General features: G+C 39.5%; 1 protein-coding gene and 1 long non-coding RNA gene across 4 annotated transcripts in view; one reads left to right on the top strand and one right to left on the bottom strand.

Annotated features, from left to right (window-relative positions):
* Positions 1–22,800, top strand: part of LOC138628050 (uncharacterized) — a 57,668-nt gene that overhangs the window by 11,948 nt on the left and 22,920 nt on the right. The gene's annotated exons all lie outside the window — the stretch shown is intronic.
* ccbe1 (collagen and calcium binding EGF domains 1) overlaps positions 1–22,800 on the bottom strand; it is a 31,425-nt gene that overhangs the window by 2,115 nt on the left and 6,510 nt on the right. The window contains exons 3-9 of one of the 2 annotated variants that reach the window (XM_069710837.1): positions 7,358–7,410; positions 6,720–6,854; positions 6,268–6,405; positions 4,780–4,889; positions 3,026–3,134; positions 2,748–2,887; positions 1,341–1,376 (exon numbers count right to left, since the gene is read on the bottom strand). In XM_069710837.1, the coding sequence (XP_069566938.1) occupies positions 1,341–1,376; positions 2,748–2,887; positions 3,026–3,134; positions 4,780–4,889; positions 6,268–6,405; positions 6,720–6,854; positions 7,358–7,410 (721 nt within the window). The remainder of the gene's footprint in view (positions 1–1,340; positions 1,377–2,747; positions 2,888–3,025; positions 3,135–4,779; positions 4,890–6,267; positions 6,406–6,719; positions 6,855–7,357; positions 7,411–22,800) is intronic. The other variant, XM_069710839.1, reaches the window with a different exon arrangement.

Here is a 22,800-nt window from a genome sequence, read left to right as displayed (position 1 = left end):
CTTGATAAGCTTTTGTACCCTTTAAGTGATTCTGACATCCAGCTGGATCAGAAAGCTTCAGCTTCACATTAAAGAGGCTTTACCTCACACACTGCACCTCCGACCTGCTGCGCTTATCACAGGCGGGGGGGAGATGGGGGTGAGGGGGTCAAGTCAAATATTGACAGGAAGTTGACTTTAAATTTCAATAGGCTTTCGCTTCATGGTTAAAATTTGTACCAAATGCCACGGTCTCAGAGTGCTTCCCGTCTGAATGAGGGTGGACCGTTGTCAAACTCTGCAAAAATCTGATGAGCACCTGCAAACCACAGAGAGGTTTTCCTTGACTGCTTTCTGATTTCCTGCCTTCGAACATCACAGAAATGAGAGAGAAGTTACGGACAAATCTGGTTTAATGCAAAAAAATGTCAAAAATGTCAAAACAAATCTCACTGTAATCAGGATGGATTCTGCATTGTGCCTCGTTAATCTGAGACTTCAACGTCTGCTGGAACCTCCTTTTTAACACTTTGTCTTCCCAGGGAGGCAAAGCAGAGAAAAACATTGCACTTAGCCCTTTGAAATATGATTACCGCCTCCCGTCAGCCAATCACAAAATCCATGTGATCTTCCAGACAAACGTCACACCCCACAGACATCCCGAGTCTTCACCCTGCTGGCCAGGAGGAATTTAGAGGGTTGCCACTTAACATTCTAGCTATGGTGAAGGCCTTGTGAAGTGGATCAATTCTGCATCAGGATGCTGGAGAAATGTCTTTGCTGGTGATGATCAATCACGATCAATATAGATGACCTCGCTCAAAACAAACAGGGATCTTCTGATGAAATGTTGTAATCCAGAGATTAGAATGTACGATAATTCAGACCTATCCATGGCTGCAGATGCAGATGCACTAGACAACAATGCAAAGCTTGTGTTTACATTTTACATAAAGCTGTGCAAAACTGCCATTTGGCTCATCGGTTCTGCTCTCTCTACTTGTAGTAACTTGCGGTTCAGAAATCTTGTAATCTGCGGGGGCGATGTCCTCTGCCCAGAGGATTTGTGAGGATCCTGGCACCTGCATTGTGCTTTTCCTCCTGTACAAATCTGGAGGTGTTGAGAAATATCTTTTGACAGATATGGTTTTGGCAAATCTATCTAGCTGGTTCTTTCATACTTTCTGCAGCAGCTTTAGGTCTCTTTCCTTTAAGACAGGAAGCACTAAGCCGAGTTAAACTCCTGCTGCCTCAGAGGCACTTTGCTTAACAGACTTTTGTCTGGAGTAGTCACCTCTTACAGGAGAGTTATATTATAAAAATAATACAATATTAGGTGACAAAACAGCATCTGACCCCACCTTTAGGCCATCTTTTCCTTGTGCTCCCGGAGGCCCCTGTTGAATAAAAAAATGTGGTTTATATATATAAAATTTTTGAAGCATATTTCAGTCCGTTCTTTCACAGTCCAAAGACAAACAAATTAGCTGTATATCTGTGTTAGCTTGCCAAGACACAACCGACTTGATGATGTTTCCAGACCTCCCCCAAAAAAATGATTCTATATTTTCAAAGAAAAACAATTCATTCAAACTATTTCTAAATACATAACTGTCATCTCCATCGTACTCCACACAGAGAGATGAACTGAGATAAACTTCGTGTCTGCCTCTGGGCCCTTTCTGAGTGACTTCAGATCGATGATTGAGAGTGCTTTGATCTCTTTCTTGAGATAATTATCTCTAAAGAAGTGTGAAGACATTGTATCAGGAGCAGCGCCAATATTCAGATCAGTACAAAGCCTCTGAGTCACACATTCATCATCTGTGAAACCCTGACATGCAGTCGGCACATGTGACTGTGCGGCCAAACCTCATAACTGTGCTCAGAATGTAATTCGTTTTTTGTGCGAAGTGAGGACAACACCCTGTTAGTCAGACCTCACCAGCATGTGCACTGATTAAACGTGTTAACAAGTCGCGAATATAAAGCGTTGTGAATTAAAACACGCATCCAAATGTCAAACGCACACACGCTGAGCTTGGTTTGACTTAATGCAGCTCGAGATATGACTGAATGCAGGTGTTGATAGGCTGATTTATCAATAACAAGGTTGCAGAAACACACAAGCTTTAAAAAGTAGAAATACGTCTCGATGGCCACATCCTACACATTCTTGACTCAGATCCCACACTTCACCACGGAGGGTTCACACACGCAGGCAAGACCGAGCGCTTCACAGAATCACAGCACGCCAAAGAAAACAACTAAAGCTGTAAATGGGTTCAGTCCTCTCTGTTGTTATTGCCGTTGCCATGTGTCATCCTTTTTCACCTAGCAGTGCTCCGGCTCTTTAAGAGGCTGCGTGATGGGCTGTATTTTGTGCCTCTCGGGGGGCCTGTCTCACGATGCTGGATTACTAAATTATCTGAATAATTTTGGTAAAAAAACAAAAACAGGACCCTCATAAAATCTACAGCATAGACCAACATAAAAAGAGACTTTACAGGTTTTACTGCTTTCCATAGTGATTTAGCCATTCTGCGCTGTGACACAAAGCAGAGCTGTGGACCTGAATCCAAAAATAATCACAGGCAAAGATAATGGTGGAAGAGTGCTGCACTGTATATCAAATTGTTCTAATAATTAGAGGTCACATTCAGGACACAGCAAAAGAAACATAAAAATCCTACATGAAGAATACGACAAATTAAAATACAAAGGAAAGGTATCGACTTTATCTGGGAGGAACACGTGTATTAACTGACCACAGGTCCTCGAGGGCCCCGCTTGATGTGGTACAGGTCTGGTGTGGGTCCAATGGGTCCCATCAAGCCCCTGGGACCTGGCAGGCCAGGGGGCCCCAACAGTCCTATAAATCCCGGAGGCCCCTCTGGTCCTGGATCTCCTAAATTGAATGCAGACTGATATTAGTGGACTAAAGACAACTTGAGTAATCACAGAAAAACAATAGATTAATAGATTCTTGAGAGTAGATGACATATTTTTAGTGAGCAGAGTGGTTCTATTATTATTTTTTGCTTACCTGGAGGTCCAGGAGAACCTGGAGGCCCTGGTAAAAACATAGTTGATGTCAGGATTTTCTCACTGGTCATCTGTTCAGGGACTTCAGCACTGTTTGACAGCACGGACATCTTAAAAAGGCATTACAAACAAAATGTGATTGACAAACCAAATAGCCAGCAGAAACACATCTCCCATGAAGATCAATTCTTTTTCATTTCCTTTGAAAGTGATATAAAACATCCAAATTAGTAATTGTACGATTTCATCGTTTGGTTCCTCAGATGGTTTCGCATACAATGATTTATTAAGGTCTGCGCTGTCAAACAAGACAGGGAAATTGCACACAGGGCCAACATCAAGGAAGATTATGTTACAATGATATCCCCGGCCAAAGATGAAAGCTGATCATCTATCTGCACCGCACTCTGAGCACTAACCTGGCCAGATGGAAGGCCAGGCAACCCCTCTGCATTATTCAACATGACCAGGAGAGTTCCTGCTCTCTATGCTAAGTGGCATCTTTGGAAAAAAGTTATCTTTGATCTCTGTACAACATCATGTGGATCTGGTAATCCTAATGGGAAACACGCAAAAGACCTCGCTATGTTGCGAATTCCTACCGATCAGTATTCATGTAAGACGTAGACGCATATGTCCACACACAGACAAACACACTGAGCGAGGTCGCAGTTCACCTGCTGATCAGTACAAATTATGCAAGACTGTAGCCTGTGACCTTGAGAACAGGTGTTTGAACTGAGGGGGAGTCCTTATTTCTTAAACTAACCCTACTGTGATACACTGGGGATACCTATCTATCTATCTATCTGTCTGTCTGTCTGTCTGTCTGTCTGTCTGTCTGTCTGTCTGTCTGTCTGTCTGTCTGTCTGTCTGTCTGTCTATCTATCTATCTATCTATCTATCTATCTATCTATCTATCTATCTATCTATCTATCTATCTATCTATCTATCTATCTATCTATCTATCCATCCATCCATCCATCCATCCATCCATCCATCCATCCATCCATCCATCCATCCATCCATCCATCCATCCATCCATCCATCCATCCATCCATCTATGTGTGTTTATGTATATCTATATATGCATGTGTATATATGTACACACACACACACACACACACACACACACACACACACACACACACACACACACACACACACACACACACACACACACACACACACACACACACACACACACACACACACACACACACACACACACACACACACACTGTATATTGTATATACATACAGAATACCTCCAGGAGCATGTAGACCACACAGCTGGAAGCAATATATCATGTGTTAGAGTGGAAGGTGTTGAGTGCCACTGTTGACAGACTCGTGCTCACATAGGTTCAGACACCTGCAATTACACAGAGGGAAATGTAACTCCACTGCTGAGCTTTACATAAATACCACCAATTCACACTTATGGACGAACAAATCGAACTGCAGAAATCTAGTGGAAGTTTTTTCAGTCACTGCTTTATTAGGGAATAAAATTCTATAATGTATCTCGAGAGAGAGTTGTGAAAACCGGCCTGCTGTTGTTTCTGTAATGATGTCAGCTATGGGCTCCTTGGAGCAACATCCAGACTTTAAGGCAGTGATCAACCAGTGATATTTACATTCAGCTGGATCAAGACAGAGTGTCTTATGCTTCACGGATCCTTTCTGTGGGCAACCGTAGCACACTAGAAAAGAATAGGTTTAGGATAAAGACAATGTAGTGGTGACCTTTACCTTCTGTTTAAGCTGTAGGACAGACATCTTGATCTGGTGGAAATCATCACACGTGGCCGAGCAGGTTCCAGCATTCATTACATTATCGGACTTCTCAAAGAGATGCACTGCTGGGAAACGGGACAAATGTTCACGTCACATCAGTGAACGGACAACGTTTCTCTCACAAAACTGTCCGCAGAAAGTACAAACGGAGTATCAGTGTTCTGGCTAAATAAGTAGATTGATTTTACATGTTTGGGGGAAATTAGGCTTAAAATCTTTTACTTAAAACATTCAAAATTATGTTCAAGCGATCCCATAGAAAGAAACAAAATTGCCATTACTGTCATGTCACCTGAAATTTCTTCATATAACATTAGAATAAATTGAATAGTTTTGTCATTTCAATCAAAATACAATATTATTTGGGTCTCAGAGTAGAGCTTTGTGCTGCTTTGATGAAAGTTAGATGGACTTTTGAAAACTGTGTTAGCTTACAGACTACAAGACCAAAGTGTTGTGGGTGACTGACTAGACATAGAAAGGTGATTTCATAAAATGAATAAGGTCTTGAGAAAGTGGAAGAGCTATCTTCTCTGCTTGAGTTAACAATTTAATAGACATATCTTCACAGTCAGACACTTCAGTTAAACTTCAAATCCCTTTACTCCTGCTTTTCCTTCCACATTTACTCGACTGCACTTGTTCAGAAACGACATAAAAACACGGACATTTAATCAATAAACTTGCCCAATCCCAGAGAGGGAAAAAACACCGAAAAGCTCAGACCTCACGACTCTCTCCTGGTTTTGTCTCAGGTCAGTGGTAGAATGGGCCCGACTCTACACATGCATATATTTAATGGATGGGTGAAAAATGTCTGGACACTATTTTCCCCACTAGGTTTCAAAGCAGCAGGACACAAAGCAGGAGCATGATTATATGCACCACAGTCTCTCACTCTCCACCTTCTCCTGGCATGTTATAGTGGGTAATGGAAGATAAACTCATGGGAGGAAGTAGCAAATCGGCAGCCCCTTCACCGCTTCATTGGCAACTGAATCTGGGGCAAAAAAAAATACATTTTTTATTTTTTTTATTGCCAGGACCATTTGTGATGTTTTCCTCAAATGCATTCAGCAAATCAGAGAAGACCAGGAGTCACAGGGGCAGCAGTATGTTTGGGAGAAAGAATTGTTCTGACATGCACAAGGGGCAGGGATGTCTAATGGCTACCAGGTGTCTGTGTTTGCAGTAACCCCCCTCTTCTTTTTCGCTCACACACACACACACACACACACACACACACACACACACACACACACACACACACACACACACACACACACACACACACACACACACACACACACACACACACACACACACACACACACACACACACACACACACACACACACCGTTAACAGCGTGTAGTCGGCTCCTCATCACTGTCAGAAGTGCCCTTAAATAAAGAGAAAACGTCAGTAAAAGTAAGATTCTCACCTCTCTCCCCCTTGGTGCATGTTTTCCCATCTTCTTCCAGGAAATAGCCTTTCTCACACTCACACCTGAAGCTCCCCACAGCGTTGATGCAGATGTGGGAGCAGGTAGTCATGTTTTTGTCTGCACATTCATCGATGTCTAGATGTTGAAATGACAGAAAGGAGATATAAACCAAGTTAAAAGAAACAGAAATCACTTAGATTCCATTTAACATGCACATACAATAACATTTAAAAATAGTAATAAAATATTACTAACCATTAAGGTATTTTCAATTTGTGATCTATTGACTACAAGGTATTTTAATTCTTAAATTAAATAAACAATTTCAAAACCCACTGGAATATTTGAGAAATGTTCTGTAACCACATTGAAAATAGGGAATTTTTTTTCTCAGCTCATGAAAACTAAATTGTTTGGTGTTACATCGTTTTCAGAGGCCGGTCACTCACCCAGACAGTAGGGCTTCTCTCGGCTTCTGTGGCGCTCGCGGTCGTAGCGGTAACCAGGGTAACAAGTGCACACCACTCGGCCAAAATGGTCAGTACACTGCTGCTCACACGGAGCGTCAGCGCAAACATCATAGTCTGGAGACAAAAATAAAGTATTTCATTAGTGTGAACTAAAGAAAACAGACCACCTGTAGTCTGGAAACCCTGTTTGCATTATTATTATTGTTTGCTCAGCTACTATGAAGGGTGGACCAATCAGGGACCAGTCTCCGTGACTAAGTGCACAATGGCATTGAAGTCAATTGTTCGATTGGTTAAAGGCTGCTCCAATCGTTTCAAAATGAACCCGAAGTTTACACCCAGTATGATGCAATGACTGGAAATGATTCCCTATGGAGTGTAGCCAGACCCAAATACTCAGCAGTGAATTTGGGTCTGTTAGTACCAGGCTGGTGTTTCATACACTGTCCAGCCATATAAACTCAGTGACCTAGTCTTGTTTAAATTCAAAACAGGCAATAAGCAAAAGTGAAATTAGGTATCATTGCATAGGATTTAATCCCTTCTGGGGCATGAAGAGCAGGATTTCCAAAATAATTACAAAAACACAAGAGATGCATGCGAACTGTTTTTCTTACCTTCAGGAATGCACTGGCCCAAAACAAACTTGAAGCCCTTGCAACATTTCTTTCTGTAAAATATTAAATACAAATCAACATAAGAAGACAAATCCACAACTCTTTAACATGCACATAACAGGCACCATATTTCCATTCAATATGCACAATGTTTGACATAAAACACAAATAAGAATATGTAGAATTTGTATTACTGTGGTCTGTTTTTACAATTGTGTTTTGTGGGACATCTTCACAAATGTGGCCAGACTACACACATAAACACACAAATGCTGTCTGCAGATCTAATTGCTGTGTCTGACCTGCTCTTGCTTGTTCGTTCATGTCCAATGACAGTCCTCTGAATTACAACTGAGTATTTTAACTTCTCATTTCGCTCAACAAAATTCCCTTCTAAATCCCATATTACTGACCTAATACTTTATTTTCTGCTACACAGATTTCTAATAAACCTTCCTGCTCTCTTGAATGATTTTAATTCAATTCCATTTCAGAGAGCCAGTGATAAATGGATTTACACTTTTCTAAATTCTTTAGTTGTGTGTTTTTCATGGCGAGACAGAAACAACTTCACAAAACAAACTGAACTTTCCAGTGACACGATGTCTGTTTCATCAATTCTTGTCACATAACACCATCCGTGATAACATTTTGTCACATCATCATGAGGTAATACTCAGCTCTGAGGAAAAGTGTTACCAGGTGTTTCAAACAGGAGATGATGAAACAATCCAATAACACCATGAAGTCATGGTGTTATAGTGGTGCAGTCCCACTATTTGATACAGGCACTGAAAAAAAGATGACTGTAATGCTTTACAGCTTTTATCCAGAAGCAGTTGATAGAGGCCCTCCCTGTTTATTTCATATAATGAACGTTCTCCGGTAAAACATCATCTCTTGCTGTACTTATGGCTCTGAGAGTCTGAATACTAACATGCAGAATTAGCATGCTGACCATGGTAACGTGTGGATATTTAGCAGATGTAACGTTTACCGTCTGGTTTAGTGTATTTGCATGCTACCATGAAAGTATTACATGTTTTTATTTTAAATAACCGTGCAGAAAAATGTACCCGTGCATGCCAAACTGTGTCTGACTTTCATTGTATGTATCTAGTTTACTACATTCTAGCGTCACGTATGTTGTGGCTTTTGTGTGTGGGAGATGCTGTAACTTGGACACCCTGAGAGAGTTGAACTGAGGATGGTTTCCTGTGTGACCCGGTGTTTCATGTCACAATAACATCCCCTTGAGGACCGAAGGCACTTATAGCAAATAACCAGCCTAGCAAAATAACCAGGGTTAGCTGAACAATCATGAGAAAACAAACATTTATGTCCGTCTCCAAAAGATCATGAAAGAGGCAGCAGCATCTCATGGAAACCGGATCCAAATCTGTGTTGAAGTTCATTTTTACTGGATTGTATCTTTATTGAATTAGCATTCAGGGAAACAATCATTAGCTCTATAATATTATATTTCTCTCATCATATCGTTAAATAAACAAGTCTGAAATGTGATTGGTTATATTGCAGATTAAAGCACTTTTTAAAAACAATTATGATCATCATATCTTGCATTTTCCATTTATAGAAATTGATTCAAGTTAAGATTTTTGATTTGTTAATTTGCCCCTTTGTTAACCTTTTATAGTTTGACACATGCATACATGAAAACAGTCCAACCAGGAGAGAAATGAGATGATAACGATATGACCCGTCTCCAAGTTAAAATAACATGCCCAGTAAAGACATGACGAATACTCGGGTGAAGGTCGGTGCGCTAAAGCAATAATATAACCTCAAACCACCTACAGGATTTATGTCCTGGAGGTGGAATGAGGTGGAATATCTGTCAGGACTCTGTTACAGAAGGTCTCAGAGATAAAATGCTGATAAAGGAAAATAACATTCTCATCACATAACAGATATATCGTGCAGTATTTGTTCTGGGTTTTTCCTATGTATCACAATAGTCAAAATCATGAATCAAAAGCATTGGTTCTGTGTGTGTGTGTGTGTGTGTGTGTGTGTGTGTGTGTGTGTGTGTGTGTGTGTGTGTGTGTGTGTGTGTGTGTGTGTGTGTGTGTGTGTGTGTGTGTGTGTGTGTGTGTGTGTGTGTGTATACTTTAAGTATTATTGTCGAGTTAGAGTAATGTATTGTATTGGTTAAGTGTGCAATTAGTGTTTGCTATCCAAACAAACCTGTCCAAGCTGTAACTGTTAATCTCACTTGGGGTAAAATAGTAGTATTTTCTCAGTAACTCTTTTTATAAATCAGTTTGCTTGGCTATTATAATACCGGTGCCGGTACCTTGGGCTTCAGTTCTGGTTCCTCAACTATATTTTTCCAGGTTTATCAAATCCACTTTAAGAAAAATAAAATTTGTTTTTCATTATGGAGCAAATCTTTAGTTTTCCTGCTGTTTAGAGGGGGAGAGTGTAACCCAGACACAATTAATAGATGGTCCCTCACATGCAAGTTATCACTAAATTCTACAATTTACCAATGTTCCCTAAATGCCTCATATGGAAGCTATGGCTATATGCTCAAAAACTACCGATGTTGTCTAAACAGCTCACATGCACAAAGCTCTGTACCCAGTCTTTGTGAAGCTTATGAAAGAACTGCAGCCTCTGCTATGGGTGAAATTGAAAACGGTGTAATTCTTTCCAAACAGCTTTGTCTACATTTGAACAACTCTCTGAGTCAATATCTGGCCCCGATTCCCCAAAAGCTATTTTACAGTTCAAATCAGCTCCTCTAACACTATTTGAACAGCAGAAAGGGCTCAGATTGAAATCACCCTCCACAGCGACACAGAGGGACAGTCAGTGATTACGCTTCAGCAGTTAGAGATGAAGCACTTCATGAATTTCAGTATACAAAACAAAATCCCACTGAGTTATGACGCACAGAGCCTTCGCACCTTTCATAACAACAGCTAAGAATACAATCATCTGCAAGCTTGTTGTTTGCTCCTGTACTTTCATGCAAATCAGCAAACAAATTCAAAACACATGTGGATTCCATTCATATTCATGAATGAAAGAACAAGAGGGAAAGATTTCCCAAATGCATTCATGACACTTTTCTCCAAGAATATCAATGAGCAGTGTTTGCAGAGTCACAGTGACCGACATTTGAGTTCAGACACGCCGGACTGTGAACACTGCACTTGTTCAGAGAGATCAGGACGTCCCAGACAATCTGTTTGTTTTGCCACCTGTTCCTTTTTCCACCTAAAGGTTATTTCATTTTGCCAGTGATGTGTATCATTTTACAGGGGCCTCTTGAAATCTAGACATGGACTAGTCTGACCTCAGTTAACCGGGGTGAAACTTAAGCACTCTAATTACCTTACAAACAGAGACCCTCCCCTGAACCAACACGCTGGACCAGATCAGCTTTGTCTTGTAGTGAAACACGCTGATTCACACCGGCACACACCAGTTAACAGCAGCACAATTCAGTCAAAGCAAAAAGTGCAAAAGGATGAAGAGGACACTGATACATGCATCTTCACCTTCATCACGTCTAAGCACGCTCTTCTCTAAAACTAAAGGGTACACACAAACACACAGCTGTGAGACAACACATGCTGTCAGCTCAGTGGGCGCTTATTTGTCTAGCATTGCTGCCAGTGATATACAATAACATGTCTGCATTCCACACAAGAAATGTTTGGACACAACTTCTACAGTCCAATGAGCCTGAGTGGGACATACAGGAAACACTCGCCAGTTCATAATTCAATTATTTTGATAACGTTATGATGAAGCGAAGCACTATCTGGTTCCACCTTCTCAAATGTGAGAATTTGTAGATTTTCTTTGTTGTTTTTTTGTTCATTGTAATTTGAATAGATTTGGATTTTGGAGAGTATTCTTCACATTTTTGAACATTTATAAATGGCTTATCAATAAAGTCAATAAAACAAGAGGCACTTGCATTGCATTGTGTCCCACCATGATCATCATGACAAAAGAGCATGTGTGCTCACAGTTGAATGCTAACAGGAGTTTCAAAAAACTATTTGATTTGACTAATATGCAAATGTGTGCAGGCAGGCAAAACAAACCCTAATCTGATCATGTACCTCATGCTCCATATACCTGTGGGGTAAGTACATTTATACTGTGAATTATTCTTGAGGTATCTAATTAGCTCATTAATTAGCTGAGACTTTTAAACAAAGGCTTCCTATAAAATAAAAGGGAAATGATAGTGAAATACTGGGATTTGGAAATTGTCACTTTACCAGTGGCTTTTTGACCTTCCACAGACAGTTTGAAAACATTGGGGGATAAATATCTATTAATTTGTCAGTACGGATTAAAATTATTAGATGACATCATTTAAGGTTTGATAGAATTAGTTTTTTTCTTCTTTAGTTACAGACAAATACACGGGAAACAGGAAGGCACATGTAACCCACAAATAGTAATATACATAACTGAAAACAAAAACTGTGACATTACTGAAATGAGTTACTGCCAAAGAGTTGCTGATCTGTTCCTTGTTCTGACTATAATGAATTTCCCCAGAGAGCTGACTCCATGTCCAATAATCAGTGTCGGAGGCCTCTGATCTGCCGACCGACTTTGTTCTGTCTTATTTTCGTTAACATCACCGTTTGGCTCTATTATTACATTCCACATCGTCTTCTTAAATGACACTTAACTCCACTTCCTCAATTTCCACTTGATCCATTGGTACATTCTGGATCATAGTCATTAAAATCATCCAGCATGAGGAGGTTACAGTATTTTCCATTGAAACCCTTTAAAGATGCCATTAATGTAAATACGACAGCGGGTCCTGCTTAATGTGCCAAGAATCTGGTGTGATCTTTAGTCAACTGCCTGTTGAGCAAAAACCTCCAATGCCAACACAACCTATTCAATATGTTTGCAGAAAACCATGTGTTCAATGAGACGTTTCCTCATCAGCAGTAACTCTGCCCAAATTCCTTTCCAAAGTTCAGTCTCTCGTCTGGACTGGAAGAGTTCGCTCCTCGCCAGCCTCCGAGTCCTTCAGCTCATCCAGATGTGACCCCCCTCAGTTCTCCTGCTGTTTTTAGCTGCTGATTTAAAATCCAAAACCCTGGTACTGACATTTTAGACTACAAGTTCAAACACAACATAACTGTTCTGGAAATGTACTGCTTACTTAGTATTTTGTGCTGTTTAATAGCAGGGGAAATGCTCCACTCACCTTCACCTCTACATCCCAGGGTGCTCTGTTATCCTTTGCTATAAAATACAACATCTTTGAAATATAGACAACATTTTTAAGTTCTACTGGTGGCAATATAATGCAGTGAAGGAAATCTAAAAGTGTGTCACAGATACATCAGATTGTCACTCTTGTGTAACTGGTGCTGATGTGACATTCACATGTTTAACACTTATCTTGAAGAAAACCAGAGCTGAGAGAACGATTGCCTGCTGCACCATGAAGGAGGTAATAATTCTGGCAAGTTGGCAGCCAGAGATAATGACATGGAAGATTATGGCAGCGATTGTGAATATTAATGTGGCAAACTGTTGCTGAATGTCACTCTGAAACATGTTTCAGGGTCATAAATGCGCCAACAATGTCGTCGTTGGATCAATTTGGTGGGACTTGCAACATTCTGTAATCAACCACAAGATTATTCTCATTTGCAGTCATTACAAAGTTCTTAGAGGTTGTTAGTTGTTCGGTTAATATGAATAAATATCTCTCCTTTAAGAGAGGGGAACAGAGATGAGTACTGAACTTTGATACTATGGTTTCATTCACACTGACACGTTTTTGTAAAAGCACATCACAGGAGAAAACATTTAATCAGTGTTAAAGAGCCCCAACATTCACCAGACGCAGCGTCTTCTCGGGGATGTAGATAAAATCACTGTTTCAGCCTGCTTCCATTGATTGCATGAAACAGTTCGGGAACATTGGGGAATTGTTTCATCTAGCGTTGACTTACATCTGTTAAGATTGGAGCTGTAATTTGTAATGTCATTTTTTCCTTAAAACTGATCTAATAAAAGTGGTATAATATAAAGTGTTGGTCAGACATAAAAACACATTTAAAGATGTTCCCTTGGGCTCAAACGAGTAATCAAATAACCATAAAAATAACTAGCGGATAAAATGATATTAAGTATAATTGCTGATACTTCTGTAGTTGGGATAACATGATATGGTGCTGGGATAATTTCATATACTTTGCTGTTCTTTATTATGTCCTGTATTCCATAGGATTATTGTGTATTCATAATCTTGTAACTAAAACAGACAAGTTAAACCCGGTCCTTTCAAAATATGTCTGTCCGTCTGATGAAAATTGTCACAGCAAATAAATCTGTATGGAACCAAAAAGTTCACTTTGACAGCAGGAAGTAAAACTTTAGACAAAACAGAGATTTGTCTCCCCTTCCTATAGTCTTCATGGATTTGTTCCTCCTACGAGTGTGGTGATCTGAGACAAGCACGGCCAAGTTAACACAGACACAGATAAAACCATCAGACTCCCCCTGCAGCTCGATGGAATATAAACAAATGAACAAAGGTGCACTGCATTTCATAAGGCCTCCTGTTTTAGACAAGATCCACATTATGTCATTTAGAAATAAAACTCCAGCATATCAAAAAGTGGCCTGGAAGCACATTCCAGTCTTCATGACAAACTGGAGCTAAGCTAATAAAGTTAAGCAACACTTCAGTGACTCCAGAGCTAGACAAAACTACAGTACGTTAAGAGGGACAGTTATTTCTGCCGGTAATGTTTCCGGTAAAAAACCCTAAAAAAATACCCAATCCCCTGAGGAAAAAGATTTTATAGGAACACATAAAAAAACAAGTACAGAGTGTTCGTCCCCTGAATGCCTGGATACCTCCACACAGAGAAAACAAAACACTCTTGGAAAGGTCATTTATCCTGCGAAGAATACTCTGCTCAGAAAATTAATGAATCAGATTGCTGCCGACTTTAATTCTCTCCATAGCGACAGACTTTCAGTCACGGTTGTGAATGCGCAAACATTCCTCTTTCTAATATGTTCCTGTTGCCTGAGCTATGTTATAATATGTCCCATTATTATCAGTAATTATAAAGAAATTACAGACAGTTGTTTGGAGATGCCATGAAAGGTAAATGAGGTTGGAAAAATATGCTTTTTCCCTGGCTGATATATGTCTGTTTGCAACAGCAGTTGTAGAAATATCACCCCAAACCAGTCAGCAGTATAAATCAGTGTGGAGACTAAAGGGACATTTCATAGATTGTGGCACGCTATAACAACGTAGCTGTTCAAGAGCTTCATACACTAAGATGGACCAAGATGGCAGATGTGCTGAAGTGAATATTGCAGGGCACATTGTTTCCTACTTATACCCATATACTTTACAGCAGGGCTATTGAATTTAAATAGAGGGCCGAACAGGAAGATCACCGGGGGCTCGCACAGAATATTTGGTTAATTAATGCCTAAAACAAGCGGCTAATGTTCATAGATGTATTAGTACTTGGAATAAACTTCTCTTGCACATCCCTTTAATGGTATCAATTTAAGATAGTAAAATACGAGATGACCATAGTAAAAGAGTTTGAGCCTGTTTACTATACAATCAATCAATTCTAAGCAACATAAGATGCTTATAGCAGGTCCATGTTGGTATTTGTTAAGGGTGGAAACAGTGAAACAGAATCCAGACACGCATCTTCTTGCAGGCCGTAGAAAATTGCAAATGAGCAGTATCCAGCCCCGCGGGCCACAGTTTGAATAGCCTAACATATTCACCAAGGGCTTCTCTGTTACCTGGTCTTTAAAGCTTCTCTTTGAAAAGCACGATTTTTAAAGGTTCATTAATCCTTGTTTGGCCACTAAGAAATGGAAAAAGTCCAAAACGAGCTGCCAGACACTCAGCCGTGATATATTGTCACATTATAAAACTATTTTGGCCAACGTGTTAAAAATCAATAGCTGACCTGCACATCCAGCAGGCTCACAATCAACCTGATGGAATCTATAAAACTCAAACTCTGATCTTCATAAAGTTAAAAGGATAAAAAAAAAGAGCTGCATATGCAATTATTCTCTGAGAGTTCTTTAATGCAAGCAACCCATTTTACATTACATGTAGTCATCTGATTGAATGTTGCTAAATACTTTCTTAATGGAGCCTAAAGACTGCTGAATCCTGCACATACTGCACTAGATGGCCCAATACAACTTTTAATTTTCAATGGATAGCCCAGGAAAAAAAATACTATTGATCCTTAGAAATATTAGAAATCCTTCCTGATTTGTACCACGCATGTGTAAACATTTTGAAACACTTTACGATGGCCAGCCAACAGTAGCTGCAGACAAAATGACAGGCAAGGAGGCAGAGATTCCTCCTTTCTTACGACAGTACACCTAATCTTAGATAACATTATTTTAGTTAGCATTAACTCGCTGATGATAACATTATAGTTATCAGCCATCTGGGTGACTTTCTGTCACTTAATTTGATCCTATAATGGTGTTATTAATAAAACAAAATCCCACATGGAACAGATCAGTGTCATAAAACATGTTTAAATCTACATACGCGCCAACTTTTGAAAATAATTGGGCAGCTGGCACGGATCAACGCCTGAGCAGGGAGCAAGCCACAAATACAGAAACTGGGAGGAAATTCAGGTCAGATTGGGACATCACTTCTATCAAATAAAAACATTTGAATCGGGTTTTTTGCATGACAAATATCCTCTTGCATGAAATCATCTTTCTTCCATTTGAAATGAATTGCTCCCTGTGATGCTGTTTCTATCTGTATCCAGGGTGAGCGTGAATACAGTGTGTCTGTTGAGAGAAATAATGACCCATGGGGCAATAGTGCCCCATTTGATCACTAACATGGTACATTAACATAAACTATTGGTTAATGACTGTGTGAACTCAGTGCTCACAGCCCTTGACAGTCACAAAGATCTGGTACAGTACCTCATGGAAAGGCCTCTCTTTTTAAAACAAACAAGCAGTCTTGTTTGAATTTGCGTCGCTCAATTTAATGTCACTTAATATGAAAGCTCTGCTTTTAATTCTTGACCTTTTGTTTTAATTTTCTCTCTTGTGACACAAAAGTAATGGAGAGGCCTGGCAAATGTTTAAAAGAAAAAAAGTAGGACAAATATGCTGTCAGAGTGTGTAGCAACGTGATATGTTGCTGCTAATTTTACAAAAATCTGTCATTGTGGTTGTTAACCTATTAGAGGAAAAGGTCAACATTTTGAGAACTACTTCTTCACTTTCTGGCTGAGGGTTCAATGAGAATATTCATACCAATTTAAGTCAGTATATTCAAACATGAAGCTGTAGTCAGCAGCCTTTTAGTTTACAATAAATACTGGAAATGGGGAAACAACTTGCCCGGCATACTAAATCAGCACAAAAAACAAGTGTAGAAACAACTTAAACACAGCCATGCTGTTTCTCCTAATTTCCAGTAATTATACTCAGCATGCTAAAGCATTTATATAGTAAATGGTCCATCTGTGAGAGTGGTATTGATCTTCTCATCGAACCCTCCGCAATAAAGCAAAAACGGATACTTCCCAAATGTAGAACAAGTTCTTTAAAACAACTTAATGTCCTCCCCAGAAAAAAATTGTATTAAAAGGACCTGTGTGTGACATCATGTAGCAGCAAGTGTACAACAATAAGCCCGCAGTACCAGCCCAAATGAAAAATGATAAACAAGTGTCCTGCTTGTCTTTGCAATATGGAGCCATAAGGGGAATAACACACATGCCAGCTGAACAAGGGCAACTTTTTGTGAGGCTAAAAAGGGTCACTTGAAATAAGGACGTCTTTTCGTATTAGCTCGGCGGTCTACTTGCTGTCAGTAGCTACTCTGGCTATGAACTGCACTCCTGCTGTGCTGGCATCTGCAACATAATCCAACAAAACTCTTCTTTCAATGAGACTCACTGCAGCAAAGCGCTGAGCTCCACTCTGCCTTGGCAGACAACCATAGAGCCAAGATTCAACCAGTCGGTTATAACAGAGATAGCTGAAGCCTCGGACACCCTTTGTTGCTTTTCCACAGTGGTGTCCCCATCTCAAGCAAATCCCATTTGACTCTGATCACTTCTTAAAAGCTATTAAGAAAATATGAATCTCATCATAATGACATTTTTATATGATTTTATGTCACATTTGAAGTTGAGAAACTCACATTTTCATTTATATAAACGCCCACTAAAAGGAGTTGAGGACAAGTGCAGGCTGTGTGTGACGTCTCCGATTCCGACACCTCAGGAAATTATACAGAGCACGGCTGTCTGTGGCCTGTTACAGTAAACCGTCATCAGCACTTCCAACGTGTTTCTAACGCAAACCGTGCCACTGGACACAGGCCAGATATTATCAATGCCCTTCAAACACTGAGGTTACTGTGAACGCGTGCAACTTTCACTTCAGGGAAATGTTAAAAGAATCTTGAAGGGATTATTGGTAATATAGATCCTTTGTTATTATTCACAGATTTAGCAGCTCATTACATTAACTGTGTGGAAAACTCTGCTGAAACAAACACGCTGCAATATAAATAGCCATACTTACAGTATGTAAATGATGCAAAACTATCTGGATGAAAAACACATTTTAAGAAAACTAGTCCCTGAAGAGCTGACCTGCTGAAAGGTGAGCTAAAATCAGCAGCAGTTTGCGACAGATTATTTGCCATTAAAAGGGAATATCTGTCATCCAACTGTAGAAATGTGAGGTTGACAATAGTCCTAAAGATTTTAATGTGAAAAGCAGATGTTCTTTTCTCCTTTGCAGTGGGAGTTGTTCCACCGTGTCACGACCTGCTCCTGATGATTTAACACGAAATATAAAGAAATGCGATTGAAAAGGGCTCTAAATTGAAAGAACTCCGTTTCATAATCCATTCAACCCACATGGCAGTAGTGCTTGAAGCCAGTCCATGAAAGAGAAATCAATACAGTTTATTTACTGAATAAATGCTGTATCAGCAATCACGCTTCGGAGAATTTAATGAAGTGTCAGAAAGAGGAGAGAGGTGACGGGTGCTTCTCGGATGTTCAGAAGTCTAGAGGTGTAGAAGTGTGATGTTTACGGCCGCCTCAGTTTGACTAATAAATATGTGCCATTGCAGCCTCTACAGCTGCTGTTTGCGGCCGTGCTTGTGGGATCGCTCTAAAGGCCACATTGTTCCGAGCTTGATGTCACGAGATCCAAATTTACTGTATAAATTGATACAGGTCTGGGTACGCTTCATTGTTGATTGTTTCCAATCGTCGGATGCAATTGGACGTAGACCTCGGGATAATTTAACCCTCGTGTTGTCCTCGGGTCAAAATGACCCGCAGCTGTGTTCAACCAAGTTCTATTTTATTTCTATATTTTTTGGGATCATTGGTCATCATTCTTTAAAGAAACCCTCACAGCCTCCTTGTCACCAATGATCCCAAAAAATATGAAAATAAAATAGAACTTGGTTGAACACAGCTGCGGGTCATTTTGACCCAAGGACAACACGAGGGTTAAAACAATTGGAGTAACCTTTAACCAATCAGCATTCCTTATGCTGCGCGCTGAAACTCCACCACTGTTACCATTGTAAAAACGACATGCGTGGCTTCACTGTCTTTAGCCGTGTTGGTAATGCCGGCGGGGCCGGCAACATCAACCACTTTGGTCCACTCTAAAATATGCAGTTTTTGCCACGTAGTTTAGTACAAACATTCCTGGTTCTCAGAGGATCAATCATATATTTTTTTTTACCACATACAGTACATATAAAACAGCTTCGGTTGTACTTTGTGTTGAAGTTTGTGTCTTATTAGAAAGTGTCAACATGGTAAACATTATACCTGCTAAACATCAGGATATGAACAAATGTCACTGGGAGCTTTTTTTTGCAGATCTGTACCATCAAACAAAGTCAAAGTGCACAAATCGTAAATGTAAATAAAACAGACACCTCACAAACATATTCTAGGTCATACGCTGTTAAACTTACATTTACTTTCTGAACCATCATTTTGCTATCATGTAAACTCCTCCAGCATATCAGCTGCTCGCTGTCCCATTAGCATCTCCATTAGCTATAAACATAATGTCGAAACATAATGTTAGTGAACACACATGCATTCGATGCTCGATATGTGATACAACCTTAGTCGTGCAGTTGTGTAACTACGTGAAGTAGTTACTGTATCATGTTCCTGCTTTGCTCCGTTTCACATGTTCTCCTGACATGTACTGAGTCGGGTTGAGATGTGTGGTATGTGACGTACAGTTTTTTCGCCCACTTGAGGTTTTGTGGTTTTTCGAGTTATTTTAATACTGTAGTGAAATTGAATATTCCGTCCAGGGACTGCACATAAAAATTAGTCAGCATTGGCTTACTTACTTATAATTTAAAACAACGCTTCTTAATGTGCTCGTTTCCTTACAAATAAAACACACCCGCTCTCTTGAATGCAGACGTGAGGGTGAGGTAAGGAGGAAGATAAATGGCAGACTAATTTCAGCAGACCGGCACAATGTAGCTGAACGGTACAACACGGTATAATACAGCATAATACAGGACAGTATAATGTGGTCTTGACAGGTGGGCTGACGCGCTGATGGCGGCGGTCGTGGTGAATATCGTTAAACTGAATCACAACGGACTCACTGATATTGTAATTCAGCTACAAAATGCTCGATGGAAGAGGAAACATCTGTGCTGCTAAAAAAAAAAATTACCCCCAACCCCCAAACTAAGTTATTAACATTGAACGCTACAGCTGTTTACGATTTAAAATGGCATGGTATATGAATGTGTGTTCACTGGTGCAGGCGAATCTCTTCTGGCCAGCTGCTGTCCTTCAGGACGGATAAATTAGCAGCTTATTATTTTCATAAATGGGAGAATAAACGAAGGCTTCAAGTGGCCCGATAATGATTAAAAGTAGCTATAAAAATAAAAGTTGAAACACACACCCAGTTACTTTCAATTAGCTGATTAACTTGTCAACAAGTTCCTGTTTCATTGTAATCGGTGTTGAAATATTATTATAGAAGCGCTACTACAGTACATATTAAAAACATACATTTTTTCCACGTCTATATAAAATTAGATGTTGCATATATAGAGCACAGTCTTGGATACACAGAGCACATGCAGGGAGGCAGAAAAAGTGCAGCCTGTGGTGTGATATCACCACGTCACTTAACCACTGCAAAAACACAGGACAGCTCTCCGTAGAAACAACCAGATGTGTTAATGAGCATCACCCAAAATAAACAAAACAGGGCTTTAAGAAACCAACACTTCATAAAAAAGCAACAACAAAAAAACCTGTTGACAAATGTTTTCGAGAAGGAAAAGGTCTCCGTGCACTGAAAAGATTAAATACAATGTGAAACAGACCATGCAAGGTCTCCAAGTTCACTCGATCTTATAAATGATTACAGGATGTACTGACATTTATTAGGGAAGTGCCATATCGAATCGTTCACGATAGTATCTTTATAATATTTAATATGATAAAAGAAAGATTCATATAATTAAAATGCAGATTATCTGATTTGTTATCTGGTCCTCACTTTGAGTTACTGTTGTTAATCACAAACAGAAGAACTGAGAATTTTTTGGCAAATTGTTACGTTTATGCTGACATCAAATGACAAAACTTATTTAATATAAATTGTATGTACTTGTAATTATTTATAAAATACATCTGAGTATTTTTTCACATCGTCAAGTACAGTTATCGCAGAAAGACCCTGAAATATTGTAATATCATTGAAAGCCATATCATGTAAAACATATTTAAGGTTGGAACATTTCGTGAAAATCAAAACACTCATTCTTCAGTGAAAACATGCTCATGTTTTCGGGGGGTTTTTTTTCTGTTGAAAGGTGGTCGGGAGGACATCCTGATGTATCTACATCAGCTGGTAGTGCAACTTATATCAACCTCTGAAAGTCACAGTCTTTCCGGTAAAAGCATGTTTTGTATTACAGTCTCCTTTTCAAATGGAAACAGATGGTAAAATGCATGTTAAGAACCAAATCAAATTACACCCTGTCCAATAATGCTGAAAATGTTGATCAAAATCAGAAAAAAAAACATGTTTCTAATTATTCAAAGAAAGGAAATGACAGAAAGAACAAAGGCAATCAAAAAACAATGGAGCTTTTCATTTTCCTAATTTGAAGTGAGAATATTTGATATCGGACCAAATATGATGATTTGATTGGTTTGACATTTTGAGTAAAAAAAATAATTTATGAAATGTTAAATTCAGTTGCAAAGTTATTAACCCTTATGTGTTTGTCATAACACTTTAATTCATGCTGCAAAGACATAAGAGAGATTGTTTGCTGGTGCTTGTGCTCTACATCTGTCACTGAAGAATGCTCTGTAACAAACAATGTCCTCCCCTGCTCCCTCCATGATCGCTCACACTCCACTGTATCTGCCTCAGTGCCAAAACATCGCGATGGGGATTCATCCTTTCCCTAATAAGGCATATCAGCTGAACTGTTGTCAAGAGTGCGGCTAAGCAGCTCATTCACATCAAATCTGAAATCAAATTAAATGTAATAATAAAAGTATGTCATGAGGTGATTTGTAAACTATTACCCCCTACAGGAGAAGAGATGAATGACGGCTGTAGTTCAAACCTGAAAAACCTGCCTCCACCTCCAACAGTTACACAGAGACTGTGAGAACCTCCAGCAGCACACTTACAGTATATATTAATATAAGACAGGACAGGACCTGAAGAAATTAATCACAGCCATTTGGCTTAACTTCTGCAAAGTGTGACACACGTGGCTGGCTCTGGGACAAATGTGATGTGAATTATTAACATTGACATAAATAATGTTTATATGGGACAGAAAAAAAGAACTAAGAATGGCATTTGTGAAAAAAATCTGATAATCATAAATAAAATTGATGCACAAAAACAATAATTTCCCCTTTGTTTTACACAACTTAACTTCACTCTGCATAACAGGCAAATACACCTGTTTTCTTGGTATATTTTAAAAGACACATCTTTTTAAGCCCCGTGTGCTTTTATTTTTCATTGCAAAGCACTGGAAGGTCTTTAAAACATATTTTGTTTTGTTGTTTTGTTTTCTGGAAGTATATTTTTTTCTCTTTGACGCACGGCCAATGAAAATTTTAGGATGTCGAAGGCTACACCGACTCCTGGATTTATCATTCCTAAATAATCATTCTACTGTGGTGCAGCACAGAAACAAAAATACCTTGAGGTGTATAAGCCCAGACCTGCACATGCGGGCACAACTAATCCCACCTGTACAAGGGTATTTACTAAAGTTGGATGTGCACATGGACAAGAGATAATTCATCAAAACTGTAAGTGAGCAAAAGTAACCAGACAACCAAGCAGCACACACACTAACA

This window comes from Brachyistius frenatus, unplaced genomic scaffold, assembly GCF_029030835.1.
Source record: "Brachyistius frenatus isolate BFR_SWC_R1_liver_20210118 unplaced genomic scaffold, ASM2903083v1 Contig_94, whole genome shotgun sequence".
NCBI classification, from domain to species: domain Eukaryota; kingdom Metazoa; phylum Chordata; class Actinopteri; family Embiotocidae; genus Brachyistius; species Brachyistius frenatus.
The sequence above is the reverse complement of the archived record's forward strand: the minus strand, read 5'-3'. Positions and strand labels throughout refer to the sequence as shown.